Below are 15823 nucleotides of genomic sequence, written 5' to 3'. Positions count from 1 at the left end.
CTGATATGCACTGTTTTCTTTAAAATATGTCAGTTGTCAGAAATGGCAAGCATCTCCTCCACATTTTTGTATTTGTTTAAGGAATAATTGTTTCTCATTCAGTAATGAAGGACATTTTGACATGAATTTCATCTCAAAGGAGATAGCAGTTATTCACCATCAGAAATATTCAATCAACTTGTTATTAAATCAACATGTGCTGCATCTTCCAGGTGGTGGAGCCTAGTGAAGTGACGCATGCGACTTCAACAGCAGGCCCAGCGTCAGTAGTTGCTGACCCACCCAGTGCTGAAAGGGAAGTAGACCCTGCCATCCCCACTGCTATCAAGTACCAAGACGACAACTCCCTGGCTCATCCAAATGTAAGATCCTGGAGCCTGTGGGTGTCCATTGAGGTCTAGTTAGCTGAAATCAGTCCAGACTGGTGTCCTTTTATTCTGCACCAAGAAAACCATTGGAGGACACGGGATCCCGCATCCTCTTTGCTACATGTAGGTGGCTGGTCTCCAGCCCTGCGGCTTGTGGTACAGATTTGAATCTAGCATGGCCCAGCTCATCTGGCCTGACTTCTATGCTTAACAAACGGGTGAAAGGAAGAGCTTTTTAGTAAAGAGATTGGAGTTCCTAGTTCTGACTGAGTGACAGTTCCTTCTTTGGCTGTGAGCAAGCTGCAGCTATCATGTTTGTCTATCTCTGAAAGGGTGTAAGTCCACCATCTCTCGGAGGAACTCACACTGGAGGTGCAAACTCATTAACCAGTGTTAGTCCTTCTCCCAGGACCTTCTGAACGGTATTCATTCCCACAGATGGACTGTAATGGAGTAGTAATCTGGGGCCAAACAATATTCAGACCTATGCTGAGAGGGTCTTTCACAAAGGTGGTTTGTATCATATATGGTCAAAGTCACATATTCCTTTCCCTTTTCTATTGCAGTTATTTATCGAGAAAGCGGAAGCTGAGGAAAAGTGGTTCAAGAGATTAATTGCTCTCCGACAGGAAAGACTAATGGGCAGCCCTGTGGCCTAAGCAGTACACCTGTGATTGAACTGACAGTAGCATTGGAAATTTAGGTTTTCAAATCCCAATATTAACTTTTACTCTTAAAGAATTCAGCTGCTTATAAGTAAAAATAATCTCATTTCTTTCTCTCTTTTGTGGGCTTGAATATTTGTTGATTTGTATGAAATTTCACAATGCATGAAAATGTTGTACTGTTAAAACTAATCATAAAAACATCAGTGTTAAAATAACTCATACTCACTAGTGTTTCTTAATACAATGTGAAAAAGTCATGTAAAGACCCAATATTGATTGATTATGTGTATATAATCAATATTGATTGTATACTATAAATTTGAGATTCCATCTGTGAATCTCTTATCTCACCCTATTGAAAATGTTTAGACACAATAAAATGCACCCTAAGCAGTCGAAGCAAAATGAACATGTTAAACTTAAAGGAATAACATGTTTATTTGATGTCTCTTGAAAATTAAATGAAGGGATGGTTTTTGACTGGAGAAAGAAACTACTGGTGCCCCTTTTTACCCCAAAGCAAATCCCAGCTCAGCCTTAGAGAAGTCATTTGCTTATGTGAACCTAGCTAGTTGGTCACGTGCCTCTGCAGGGAACCTGCTCTCGCTCTGGTCATCCCTGGCCACTGCTGTCCCTGTGGAGGGGCAAGCTGAATGCTACCTGGGTGAGGCTCTGTCCTCACCCAGTGAATCACCGTCCACGTGCAGCCCTGTGCGCATACCAGAGGAAGCGCTCTGGCCTCACCTTGCAGAGTGATCGCCTTCCCCGCTGGGCTCAGAGGTCCAGCCACTCCCGTTCTGTCTCATGAAGACTAGTGCCTGCGCCCAGCAAGCAGGAGAGTCCTCAGGGGAGGGTCACCAATGTGCAGGACATTTGGATGCCATCTTTTTAGTATTTCTGGAACTACTAAAATTGTCATCTATTGAAAATGAAAATTGTCTGATGTAAAGCCAGGTATGTGTGGTTTTTAATACAGACACAAAAATTTTCAGTTCATAAAGAGGTTATCGTTTCTGAGGTATTTTGCATTTCATTCTTTGCACAACTTGTAAACTGTAAAAGTCCTGCCATCATCTTGGCAGGTGTAATTTGTTTGTCTGGTCTGGGCAAGAACATGGGCCATCTTTTGTTTCCCTGGTGAGTCTCTGAGAACTGAGACAGATGCTTTCCTCAGTTGCCTGATGTTCCTCATGTGAAAAGTAGTGAAAATACCAGTGTTCCTGTGACAAGAACCCCAAATACAGTCACTTAATTTACAAAAGAGGGGGCTGGGGCTGCAGCTCAGTGGTAGAGCACTTGCGTAGCACGCATGACGCACTGGGTTCGATCCTCAGCACCACGTGTAAGTAAAATAAAAGTCCATTGGCAACTGAAACAATATTTAAAAAGAAAATTTGTAAAAGAGTTATATTTTAAAGCTAAGTTTTTCATGAAGAATACAAATTCAAGTTTTTTTGTATTTTAAATGAACTAAACTTAGTCTCTCCAGGAACTCAAATTCCTCTGTCATTTGATATCTTATTAACTTCATTCACCTGCATTTCTGTATGAAACCACACAAGCCAAGTTCAATGAGAGACCTCTCAGAGCACCACTGACCTGCTGAAGTCAGTGGGGTGACTTTCCTGGCCTCCTCTAGCACCAGCGTAACGAGCAGTGGAACACAACAATCCCGGTCAAACCACTTGAGTAGTGACAGCAGCTTGGACTTACCTGAGGCCAAAAGTGTTCTTTGAAACACTGATTTCCTATGAAATGACAGCTGCTGATAATGTAAGCTGGCTTCTTTCTTGGGGTTGCCAAGTGTGCTTTCAGGAAGATGGAGGGAGAAACTGTTTCTGATGCTCCCCAGGCCCAAGGAGGCCGACACCTGAAGAGAAGAGGGCAGAGCTCTGAGTCCGGTGCACACCCAGCTCACATCCTAGCATGTGAAATGAGGGCACGAGTTGTGGACCTGCCTGCTTTGATTTCTCAGTAAAATGACATTAAAGAAAGTCCTCCATAGAGAACATGCTGTTTGTGCCGAGGGAACATTTGGGGTCTTAATGAAATATGGAACAAATAGTTGCCTGGGATGATTTGAAGCACTGCACTCCAACCCCAGCATGCTTGATACAGGTGCTCTCCACCTGCTGTGGTCACAGCCCCCATCCCAGCCTCGTCCCCAGCATGCCTGCCCTCCCTCCCTGCCCAGGCCATGCGCAGCCCTGCTTCTCCTCATTAGAGACCAGTAGGGACCTACTGTCTACTTATTTGAGAAAGCACAGCCTTCTCCATCAGGTTGTCTGATTACTCAGTGACGTCATTCTAAGTGCCTAGTATCTGCTGGGTGAATGTGTGATGCTTGGGGGACTCACGGGTGAGTCCAGCGGGAACCCGCCCTCCAGAGGCTTACTTACGACACACACATAATAGGAGAGATGGAGCACTCAGTGGCAGAGGGGATGGCTGGATTGTGAAGGGCGAAAACTAAGTGAGAACATTAAAGCAGGCTTCACGGGAGAGATACAGCTGAACCAAGGCTGGAGGGTGAGAAGCCTGCAGCCCAGGCTCTGGCACCCGTGCATCTTGCTGAGGCTACTACAGGACGCTGTGAGCCAAGGGCAGCGTCCTTATGGCGGGGTCAAGTGCAGAACTGGCTGGGCAAGGCAGACCTGGCGTGGCTGCTGGCACTACGTGGTGCATGATGCCGCCCATGGTAGCCAAAGGGAAGAATGGCACTTGCCCTAGCAATCTGCTCTGCACCATCGTGGACAGCATCTTCCGGAACTAAAAGATGCAGTTCATTCGCCTGTCATTACATCTTTCCCCAGACTTTCCTTTGGTTTGGATCTCAAGTGAAAATCTTTTAAGTGGACAAATAAGATAGTCACAAAAATTAGACATGAAATAAAGGATCAGCCGTTGTAGGTTTCTAAACTTCACAAGAGTTGATCCAGGATGGTTGGCACCCCGTCACGCCCTTTCTTCCTTTCCCTGTCTCGGAACCTTGCATTACGGCAGAGCTTATACCGGCTCCTGGCCATCTTCAGCTGAAGCCTCGGATTGTTTCGACAACTTTTGACTGCTGTCCTGCGGCCTTTCTCTGTGGAACTCTTGATGGGAAAGTGGAAGAGCAGGTCCTTTTGATCAGAAAACATCTGAGTCTTTACAGGGAGCAAAAATGGAGGTAAGAAAGAACACTACAAATTCCGTACTCATCTTAACCACGTATCATACAGATGGACATTGATACACATTCACCATTTGTGTTTTTTTTTTTTTTTTTCCTTAATCAAAGAAAATGCCCTGACAGAATATATTTCAACATTAGTTTTGCGATCATTTTGTCCCTGGAATTTGGCCCAATGCCTGACATGGAGGTCTTGATAAGTACTTTTTTGTGAAGGAAGAATTAATTTGCCAGTCTCACATGGGAAGTCCATTTAGCAGCCTGGTTATTTAAGTTGCTCAAGCAGGGCTGTGGGCAGCCCAGTGGTAGTGCGCTTGTCCATCATGCCTGAGGCCAGTGCTCAATTCCTGCACCGAACATAAACATAAGCCACTCAAGCCATTTGGAACCTGTACAAAAATAAAGTGATCTGGGCACAGATGACTTGGGAGCTGGCAATCCCAGTGACTTGGGAGGCTGAAGCAGGGGGATCACCAAGTTCTGAGGCCAACCTGGGCAACTTAGCAAGACCATGTCTCAAAAAAGGACTCAGGATGCAGCTCAGTGGTACAGCCCCCTTGGTTCAATTCCTAGTACCTTAAAAGTGATAATAAATTAAGTAAATAAATAAGTGAGTAGATTTTGTGACCACATTAGTTGATTTCTCTGATCTCTTTCTCCAGCATCTCTAAACTGACAGGCCTTTGGAGATCTTGAACTAGAATGTGCTGCCCCCCTACTGCCTTAGGGATTAGGGGGAAAGGCTGATGTCTGAGCCAGGATCTTGTCAGTCCTACACTTGTGCAGACCTTCATTCTGGTCTAATTGTTTATTGTATAAATATTTCAAATGATGTGGATGCGATCTTACGGGGTACACCCTCTATCTCCTGTGATTTCTCTCCTAGGTCAGTTTTCAAGAAATAAACCCTTCCATCACAGTAAGACAGCACTCCCACTCCACAAGGTAATGGTTTATTTTTAGGTCCTGAGGGATGGCAAAATGATCCCACTGCAGTCCTCAAAGCATGGTGAACTGAGCTGACCTCTTCTTGGCATCTTGTCGCATGTCACTCAGGAAAATCCCACAGTATAAAGCCTGGTATAACTCCCTTCATAAACTTTCTACAAAGGAAATGCAAAATCCCAGGTTTTCAGTAAAGTCCACAACTTCAGTCTGTTCACCTGTACATGTTCCAAGACAATTTTAAGAAACCTAAAATGGAATTAAAAGCATACAAAGCAACTGGGAAATAAATACCAGCACAATGGATTGAATAAAGATTGCATAAGACATTCCATAATTTTATTACTTAGCCATATAGTAGCTTTTCTCTTTCCTCCTGCTTTGGTCAGTCTAATTGATGGAGCAGACAAGTTAGTATGAGAAAAGTGTTTTCAAAATGCTGCGTATTTGAATCAGCCACAGGCTAATCACGTGAGAAAATGGACGGTCATCAAGTTATAATTGACAATAAGCATGCTGTTCCCCGGCTTTTAAGTGTTCATAAAAACAGTTTTTGTACACCTATCTGGAGCGTAAGTGGCAGCCCTTGCCCTGTGTCACCTGACAGCTGCTTCACTCAGAAGGAGATCAATGTGCTGCAGTACCCGCAAGTCATTTCTGAGGGACATTGCTCATTTAATTCCTGACTACCTTGGAAGGGGATTTACAGAGATCCTGGAGAGCTGAGAAAGCAAGTGTCATGAAAACACCGTGCTCTTTCCCTTTCTTTAATAGCAGACGCAGGGAAAGCCAGGGGCTTCCATCCTGAAATCTAAGTGCTCCACGTGAAATGACCACGTGAAGCTCCTTCAGTCTGAATGGGGAGTTTTATGGTTTCTTCCACATTTTGTGATTTTTTTTTTCATTAAGAAGTACCAGAACACAAAAGGAAAAGACAGTCATCCTAGTGCAGCCAGCTTCAAGTGTGAAGCAAGTGCCTCTGACCAGCGGTCTCCTGCCCCACCCTCCCCAGCCTGCCCTGCCCAGAACAGGTCGTCCGCGAAGAGACACGTGGGCTTGCTCCTGAGACGTGGAAGCCCGCAGGCCGGGAGAAGCACCGTCTGCGCCATCTGCTGTCTGACTACATCTCACAACTGCAGAGCCCATCACCTCTGTGCTCGGGTGATGCTGCGTGGATCCCTCACGGGCTCTCTGAGCCTTGAGGCCTGCACTTCTCACTTCCTGACTAGTAAACACATGAGCAGCAGCAAGAAGTAAATGTTCCTCGGGTGATTTCGTTTAAGTGACAATTTTATCAGTCTCTTCAAATCACTTGAGAACTAAAAGGTGATTTTGCAGTTAAGATCAGCAGCTTGAGCTCTGGCCTCTGTGCCCTCAGGATCATCCTTTGCCTCTCTCTCCTGCCATGTCCCGGAGGCTTCACTCTCTTCACATCCAACTTGCCTGGCCCTCTGCCTGCTGCTTGCCTTCAGCCAGAAGGAGGTCCTGGCAGGATGTCAAAGGACAGGAGGGGGAGAAGCAGTGTCTGCCCCCTGCTGGGCCATCTTTCAGTGTGGCTGCTGCTTAGGCCACAACTCTTGTCAGCCAGCCCCTCTGGAAGATGCGGCCTTTGCAGAGTTGCTCAAACCCTGGTTGGTTCCCTGAGCCCTGCCCGCTGCTCGGTATTTAATGACTTCTCTGTGTCCTTGTGAGTGTTCCCTCTGGTTCCTGCTGGGACTAAGCTGAGACAATGGATCATTTAGAATTAAGTACAATTAGCTTTGTTCCAAAATAACAACAGCAACAAAGTAAAGGGGCTTAGATAAGAGATATTTCTCCAGTGAGAAGGCTTAATGGTAGGGCCCAGGCTCCCTCCATGTGGTATGAGAGATGCTGAAACTCTAGCCATCGTGCCCACACTCAGGTGGCATGAAGGTGACTCACTCCTGTTTGAGGTGTAGTCACTTAAAGTCAAAGAAGCTCGTAAACATATGCCTCATCCACTGGAATTGAGCCAACTGATTTGTTGCAGGAGAGATTAGAAATATAATATTTCAGCTCAGTCATGGCAGAACGTATCCCATAATTATGAATCATAAGAAAATATTTTCTTTAAAAATATTGTAAACCTAGCTACATGGCACATATACCCATTCCAGTGTCCACTGATGAGTGTTTCACAGCTGGTGCTGGGTGGCATAACCCCCTGTTCTCCAGAAGCTTCTTGCACAGACATCTGGACATGGAGTGAGTACCATTCCAGCCCTGAACCCCTGAGCACCTCTGCCCTCAGTCCTCACCCAGGCCTGTGCTGGTCAGTGAGCCAGCCCTCCGAAGCTGATCCTGTCCCACAGAGACATGGCAGGAATGTTCCCACTTGACTTGGTGTCGCATGATGTGTGTTCACGGGGGAGGGTCTGAGCACTGGAGCCACCAGCTCACCAGGCCCGTTCGCCTCCTTGCCTGTGTAAGTAGTTTCTGTGTCTTTGCTAACTTCTCTGCTCAGAGAGAGCTTTTCATTCGTCTATTCTAGATGCGTGGAACATGTGCAATTCCATTCTAATTCTACATTTACCAGCCAATCTTCACTTTATGATTTCTGTCTCCATTAGCAGCATCTTTCTGTCAACAAGTATTTTAATTTGCTAAGGATTGAATTAATGAGTGGGTGAACTGATGTGATTGAAACAATAAATTCCATTTTTTCCAGCCTGCACTTGGTCCTGAAAAGCCAAGAGAAATTGTCTGAGGGAAATGGGAGGCGTGACTTCTCTGCTTTGGAAGAAAGATTGAAAGGGTTTGGAAAGATGGAAGGGTAATGCTTACCCATGTCCTTGGCCAAGTATCAGGGTAGCAGACCAACTAGAATTAGGGGTCAAGTTTCATCCAGCAGGGAGGTGCATGCACCTGAGGAACCCTGTGCTCATGTTTCCGGGAAGCAAATGGATGGACAGGAAATGACTGGACAGAGAGTGGGTCCAGTGAGGGAGACAGAGTACAACTCCAACATGGAGCCACAAGGAACAATTACAGTAGGGTATTTGTGACCCTCTGTGATGGTTTCGAACCCTTCTAAAGATTCTTCAGGTCTTTGACTTTGTATCAGTCTCAGTGACCTGCTTGTAACCAACAGATGGCCTAGGGGACATGACCTGGCCTGCATTACCACCTTTTTCAGGAACGGTGTCTGCCTAGTCCTCTTGGAACACACCCCTGGGCCCAGAGCTGCCATGAAGGTGCCTAGCCATATGCATGAGCCACTATGTTGTGAGGAAACTGGGCCCCTGCAGAGTCACCTGTGGGTGTCACCTAGCTCACAGTCCCACTGAAGTGTTTAGCCAGAAACCAGCATGACTGTGTGCAGATCCCAGGGGCAAGGCAAAACATTTACATCCTGGTCTAGGTCCCTCACCCACGGGACCCGTGCACATGATGCAGTGGCTCTTGGAGACCACAAACCCCGGGTGGTTTGTATCAGCAATAATAGCACAAAAAATGCCATTGAGCCATGCACTGGCAAGTACTGATGTTTACACAAAAGTTGGCTTGAAGCTGGGTGACACTGCTGTAAAGGCCATGGCCACACGGCCCAGTGCTGTGACCTGGCTGCAGATTCCACCTTCAGCTTGGCAGCTGCCCCCTAAGCCCACCTCAGGACCCAGCCGACTGCGTTGTGATTTCTGCCAAGGCCAGTTCCCATGTGGAGATGTGAACCAGCACAATGCCTAGGGAAAAAGTGGAACCCATAGCAAAGAGTTCGAAAGGGCCATGGGAGTGTATCTGCCTCTGAGTTCTGGCTGCTCCCGGGGGAGCCGTCTCCTGTTCTGGGAGGCACAGTCCCCAGGCAGATGCACCTGTGAGAGCGTTTGGGTTAAACGTAAGTGCAATCAGAGAACAAGAGGACAGGCGTGGAGACAAACTGGGACACTCAGTGCCTCTGGCTGGACTAGAGCGCATCCGGCGGGGACTGCCTGAGTCAGATGGAATGAGCCGTGATCATCAAAGGGACGGAGAATTAGGAGGGAAAATTAATTCCCAGAAGAAATCACTGTAGATCTCATTATTTCAGAAGTAACCCACCTTAGGACTGTAATTAAAAATAATATTTATTCAAAATAAGCGCCTGCTGGCAGCTTTCTGCAGAATCCGTAATCCCCGTTATGCTCCATCTTCGTTGAGGCAGACGTCATTCATCGCATTCGGGATGCCCTCCAGTCTGACAGCTCTGACAGCACGGGGGCACTTTCTTGCAGAAGCCTTTTTATCTTCACAAAAGAGTTACAGCTCATGCACGTACCTAATGCAGGAAGGCCCGGGCATCAGAGATCCACACCGGCACTTGGTCATGCCAGCAAGCCTCTCCTGATGGGTTTGTTCTCCAGAGGAGGCAGAACAGCACCATCAAGTTAAACAGCGGTGACTTTTCTGATTTTATTCACACCTACCATTCTTTGTTGCAGAAAATTATCAGCTGTTCTATCAAAATGCATAAAATATGACCAGATGAAATACACATTTCAATAAGTCAATGGAGAAAATGGAGAAGAGAAGAGAATGAGAGTAGAAAAAGGTAAATGTGAAGGACATTAATATCGAGAATGTGCAATGTAAAGTTCTATGGGAAGATACACTTTCAAGTTTGCCAGTTGATGTTTGGGTCATATTTCAAGTCTACATAATGCTTACCTCAGAGAGCTTTGTTCTTCACCCATTCTGATCATTTCTGTGAAAGTCCTTAATAGATTCGTGTACCAGGTTAGTCCCCCCATGCATGTCTGCCTGTAACCTATGAATGTGACCTCACTTGAAAATAGGATCTTTGCAGATGTAATTAAGTTAAGATGAGGTCGTACTGGATCAGAGCAAGCTCTAAATCCAGTCCGTGATGTTCTTATAAGGAGAGGGATTTGGATTCAGAAACAGCAGAAAGGTCATGTGATCACAGAGACAGAGCCTGGATTGACTGGGTGAGCCAGGGAACACTCACAGAGTGTCAGCAACCAGGACAAGCCAGGATGAGGCAGGAAAGGATTCTGCCCTAGAGCGCCACAACAGCTTGACTTGAGACTTTCAGCCTTCAGAACTGTGAAACAATCAATTCTTGTTCTGTTAAGCCATCCAGGTTGGGATACTGTTATAGCAACCTGAGAAACCAATCAAATACCTAAACGTTTCCCCCCAAAGGCCCTGGAGTACAGACTCAGTATGAAAATTTGAAAGGGAGAAATAAAGTGAAAGAAATAATGTCCTAAAAGTATTGGCTGGTAAACTTTTGTTTAACATGGATGACTCCTATATTTGCTGACAAGTAACAAAGCAGGTAACAGATAGACAGATGGTCACTATTAGAAAAGCACCTCGGGAGCTGCGGGCCCCATGTCGTTTACCAGCTCATTCTCGTGTGGACTCATGGGCTTTGGCTCTTTGACCACACACATTGTTGGAGTTATTTTTGCCAAAGCTCTCCAGAGAAGACAGTCTTCAACAAACAAATCAAAAGGCAAGCATTTTAGGGCAGAAGCCAAGATGATTTCAACCCACTTTAAGATGGACTAAAGAAAATATAAAAAGTAGTTTGGGGACTGGGGTGTGGCTCATTGGTAAAGCACTTGCCTAGCGTGCCTGAGGCACTGGGTTTGATCCCTAGCACCACATTAAAAAACACTAAATAAACAAAATAAAGGTATTGTGTCCATCTACAACTAAAAATATATTTTTTTTAAAAAGTAGTTTTATACCCAGACCTGAAAAACTTGCACTAAACCTTTGCAACCCAAAAAATTAGTTTATAATCTAAACACCCTACAGAAATGTAGCTACTGCCTCATGACCCTGAGGTTTTAAAATACAAACCTCAGTGATGTGATTGGAACTAGTCACAGCCGAAGTCCTGCTGCCTGGGTCAGGACACGACTCAGCCTCTTAGCTCACAGCTCGCCTTCAGCACGAGCAGAGTTACACCCGGAAGCTGGTAAGTGGATGGTTCCAGGCTCCCGTCTCTTTCCTGCCTTGAACAGTCTCTCCCAGTAGCCAGATCCCAGCTTTGCTCCCTCCTAGCCCTTACCATCAATAGCAGGCTCCAAAAGAAGAATTTGACAGTAAGATGTCCTCCACAAAACAGAGGAAACAGCCTCTCCTGGGTGGACTGTGAACATGCCACTCAGAACCACAGTAAGATGACCTCCACACAACAGAGGAAAACAACCAGTCCTGGGTGGATTGTGAACATGCCTCTCAGAACCACAGTAAGCTGTCCTCCACAAAACAGAGGAAACAGCCTGTCCTGAGTGGAGTGTGAACGTGCCACTCAGAACCACAGTAAGCTGTCCTCCACACACCAGAGGAAACAGCCTGTCCTGGGTGGAGTGTGAACGTGCCACTCAGAACCACAGTAAGATGTCCCTCCACACAACAGAGGAAACAGCCTGTCCTGGGTGGAGTGTGAACGTGCCACTCAGAACCACAGTAAGATGTCCCTCCACACAACAGAAAAAAAAAAAAAAAAAGAAGAAGAATTTGACATTGGAAAGTTCCCTTGGTGAACTCAAATTTCCTTTGGATTTTTACTTCATTGGTGGAAGAACCTGCACCAGAGAGTGCTTTTCAAAAGGAAAGGGCTTTCATTGCTATTAGGTCAAGATAATTCCTTATTGTGCCAGACAGAGCCACACAGGGAGGGGATGAAGGCACCTCAGGGACACAGCACATAGGTGCCAACTACACCTTCCACTGTACCTGGGAGAGGAGGGGCTGCTGCCAGTGAAGTGGGAGCCCAGAAGATTGACTCGGTTCAGTTGCAGGGAAGTGAAATTACATTTCTTGCATATGGGTTTGTGGATGGAGCTTGGCCTCCTTACGCCTGTCTGGAGAAGACTTGAGCATCAGGAGCGGCTCCACGGACGAGCGTGCAGTACGCAGACAGCACCAGTTCCGCCAGGCACAGCGCGGACTTGTGTGTCAAGATCATCCTTCCCATTAATGGAAGTAGCTTGAGAGAGGAAATTTTTTCTAATTTGAGCAAAGATGCTATATGGGCTAGAGTCATCCCTGACGAGGAGTCTGAAGATCTTGGGAACTGTGTTCTTAGCAGGTAAGTCACTTAATCGCACTACGCCTTCCCACACCTTTAGAAGGGTATAAACCCACTGGTAAGACAGCTGGCTAACATGGAGGTGAACACTAGGAACAAAGCATGCATGTTAGAAAAAAAATGGGCCCATAATACAAATTTTTTTTTAATTTAAAAAAAAAATTTTGGTTGTAGATGAACACATTTTTTATTTATTTATGTTTATGTGGTGCTGAGGATCAAACCCAGTGCCTCATGCATGTTAGGCAAGCACTCTGCCACTGAGCCACAACCCAACCCCTATATTTTTAAATTCGAAGGTAAGAAAGACTATGGGTTCCCAAACCGAGTGCCTACGCCTGCAGTGCCTCAGTGGTTTCACAGGGCCACGTGTATCTAGAGGAATGCTGAGCAGGTCTATTTAAGCAACTCTGTATTTCTGTCCTAAGAACTTGCTAACTTTTAAAAAATGAAGCACATGAACAGTTTTAACTCTAAAGTAGTCACAGCTACTAGCAGGCTGTGCCAGTCCAGCACAGCATAACTGCTCAGACCTCGGAAACAGCCGGACGGCTGCCACCGTAGTTTCCTGCTCATTTCTGAGTTTCGGGAAGTGTTCTTTTAATCGTAGAAATTTCCAAACCCTCATTTCCCAAAGATATGACAGTATCTAAAGCAATACAGTCAATCTAATATTGAAATGTGTCATTAACCCCAGCTGCTACGTGGCTCCATGTCCAATATGTGCCAGAGTTCTGTTCCCCCATTGCCTGTGAATTTCCTGTGACATCGCATCCCACAGTGCTTCTGAACACTGTTTAAGACAGAAAGATCCAACATAGGAATCCTAGCTACACTGAAAATTAACCGTGGAGAAGATGTTTACAGTGACCTAATACCTTGGCTCTGGAGAGCAACAATCAAGTCAAGGCCCAACACTCACAAGCCTGCCTGTTTCTTACATGGCACCTGAGATAATGGGAGCTTGGTAGCCTCAGTGTGCGCAGTGGTCTGGATGTAGCTGGCCTTCACCGATGTCCAATGGGTCAATGCCAGTCTGAACTCTCAATGTCTTCAATGGAATTGTGGACTTGACTTGGGTTTCACTCCTTCCTTTGTATGTTCCTGGTCAGTGTTCTTCCAAATTAAACATGAGCAGTTGTGTGACTGGAGACCACACATGTATAAAGACCTCCACACAGATGTGCTCAGTAAGGGATGCATTTACTTTTTCTAAATAGGGAGGCAAAGCAAGATGGTGGAGAGAATATAGACTGGAGTAGGATGAGTTCCAGAGCTGCGAGCTGTGGCCCGGGCAGGCCGGAGTGTGGAGGGCAAGCACAGGCCAAGGTGAGCCAGGGCGCGTCCATCTGCTGCATGATGGCAGCATGGCCAGGCCTGGCGAGGATTCCCACCCCACGCAGCCCTGCAGCCTGCAACCCCAGCACCCACATCCATGACCTGACAACAAGAAATCAGGAGGATTGCAGGATTGACCAATAGCGCTGATGCTTTCCCAAACCCTGATTAGCATAAATTTGGACCATTGTGCCCACTCAAATGCTACATAAGCCTCGAGACTAGCGCACTCAGGCGGCAACCCCTGTGGGTCCCCCTTGCTCCTAGGAGAGTTCTGTTCGTATTCCTCAGGTGTGAATAAATCCTGCTCTTGCATTCTGCTGCCCCGTGAATTTCATGCTTTGGATTTGTGAGATAAGAAGGAAGTTGGCAGTGAGCTTCTGGGGTCTGTTGCAACACTGCAGGGCATGGCCCCCATTAAGGGCTGCGACAAGGAGAGCTTCACACACCACTTGGTGGTAGTGGAGGAGACTTGAGATTCACTGGCTACGACCCTTGGGGCTCACACAGTAGCATCCCTGCTATGATTTAGCTGTTAACACTAAGACAGGCTTTCCTGGCACTAGAGGCTGCAGCTGATAGGATCCCCACCCACCAGCAGAAGTGGAGTTTGATCTCGCGCCCAGTTTCACAAGTCTAGGTTTGAAATGGATGAAGAAGCATCAACTTTGCATGTTGGTGTCTCCATATGTAACCCAGGGCTAACCGTCTGGGCATGCATGCTTAGTATGAGAGTTAGAGAGAATAGGTGCACGGAACACGTAGGACAGTGCGTGGAGCACAGGAAGTCCACAGGGAGCTACTCTCCTACCGGGTGATTTCCACTTCACATGGCTCACCTCTCTGCTGCCTCTGAAGGTGAGCTTCAAGGTGTAGGAATGAAACCCTACATCATGCACACCAGGTTCATGCCACCTTATACCTCTGCACTGATCTGGAATGTTCTTCTGATAGACATCTACTCCTTCCTCTAAGTTTTTGCTTAAATTCACCTCAGTAAGGCCTATGCTCTATTTTCTGCAATTGCAAACCTCCACCCCTCTCCCTGAACAATTGTTCCCCTAGCACTCATTGCTTTTTAATACACTACTTTGTTGTTCATCACAGTAACACAAACCTTGAAGGGCAGAGATTTTGGCGAATTTTGTTCATGGATGCCTTCGTGTGTCTAGCCCATGCAGGAAGGCACTTAATTATTTGTGGAACTGAATTGACTTTATTTGGATTTCATGCTTTGTGGTTAGGGTTCACTTAGCCTGTTGGACTGATTCTGAGAAGCAATTACCTACTTTTATCCTGCACCTTTCATTGCTACTGTGTGAACCTTGGCCAATGGCCTGTGTCTCAGTGGCATTGTGTCTATGTGGGGACAAAAGTGTCTTACTCCAGGAAACTGGTGAGCATCTGACAAGGTCTGCACACACAGCACTGGCATACTCAATAACGCTGGCCGCTGTGACACACTGGAACCAAGCCTAGGCCCCTGTCCTCTCCTGCTCCATACCTCTGCTGCTTGCTTGGTGGGGTGTTCACTCTCCTGACCCACCCCTTCTTTTTTGTCTCCTGCCTCTTACTCATCAAATCAAGAACTGATGGTCAAGGTATCTTCAGCAATCTCTCCACCTTTTAAAAATTTAAGCATTTGCCATTAGATCCAAACTTCAGAAGCTCAGACTAACTTATGCCTAAAATAAAACTTTCATGTTTTAACAATGGGATTCTGAGAAAAATTTCCATGGAACAAAAATGAAATATTTTCACAAGTTTCTTTATTTGATCTTAATCCAGAACTATTACATAGTTCTGTCACATAGCTTACCATATTTCATTTTCTTCACCATTTCACTTCAATTTGAGGTCCGTTTAATTAGCTTAGCCAAACTCTGTGTCAAAATTCAAATAATTAAAAGAACTGGGGATGTAGCTCAGAGTAGAAAGTTTGCCTGAGCAAGACTGAAGCCATGTTCAGTCCCTGGTACTGAAATTGGAGGGATAGTTATAATAATTTGTTTGCCTTAATATCAATTCAGAATTTCATTAATGTGTGTATGCCTTGGGCTTCATTCCAAAGCCAAAGGAAAAGAAAATATCCTATTCCCTGGAAGGGCTGTTCACCTCACTTGAGGCTGTGAAGTCTGCCTTGCCTCATGCCACCGGCCTTAGCAGGAGGAGGTTGACAGAGAACTTGGCTAAAGGTGGGGGTGAGAGGTCCAAAGGATTAAATTTCCAGTTCCCAAAATAACTCAAGTACCCCTGCCACATC

The 15823-nt window shown here is 46.0% G+C and overlaps 1 protein-coding gene across 3 annotated transcripts in view; it reads left to right on the top strand.

Annotated features, from left to right (window-relative positions):
- Positions 1 to 2109, top strand: part of RSRC1 (arginine and serine rich coiled-coil 1) — a 362234-nt gene extending 360125 nt beyond the window's left edge. For all 3 annotated transcript variants that reach the window (XM_079100402.1, XM_079100401.1, XM_079100403.1), the window contains exons 9-10: positions 213 to 362; positions 935 to 2109. In XM_079100402.1, coding sequence (XP_078956528.1) covers positions 213 to 362; positions 935 to 1027 — 243 coding nt within the window. In that variant the 3' untranslated portion in view covers positions 1028 to 2109. The remainder of the gene's footprint in view (positions 1 to 212; positions 363 to 934) is intronic.
- Positions 2110 to 15823: the final 13714 nt, after the last annotated feature.

This window comes from Sciurus vulgaris (genome assembly GCF_902686455.1).
Source record: "Sciurus vulgaris genome assembly, chromosome: 10".
In the NCBI taxonomy this organism is placed as follows: domain Eukaryota; kingdom Metazoa; phylum Chordata; class Mammalia; order Rodentia; family Sciuridae; genus Sciurus; species Sciurus vulgaris.
This window is presented reverse-complemented; position numbering and strand designations above follow the sequence as displayed.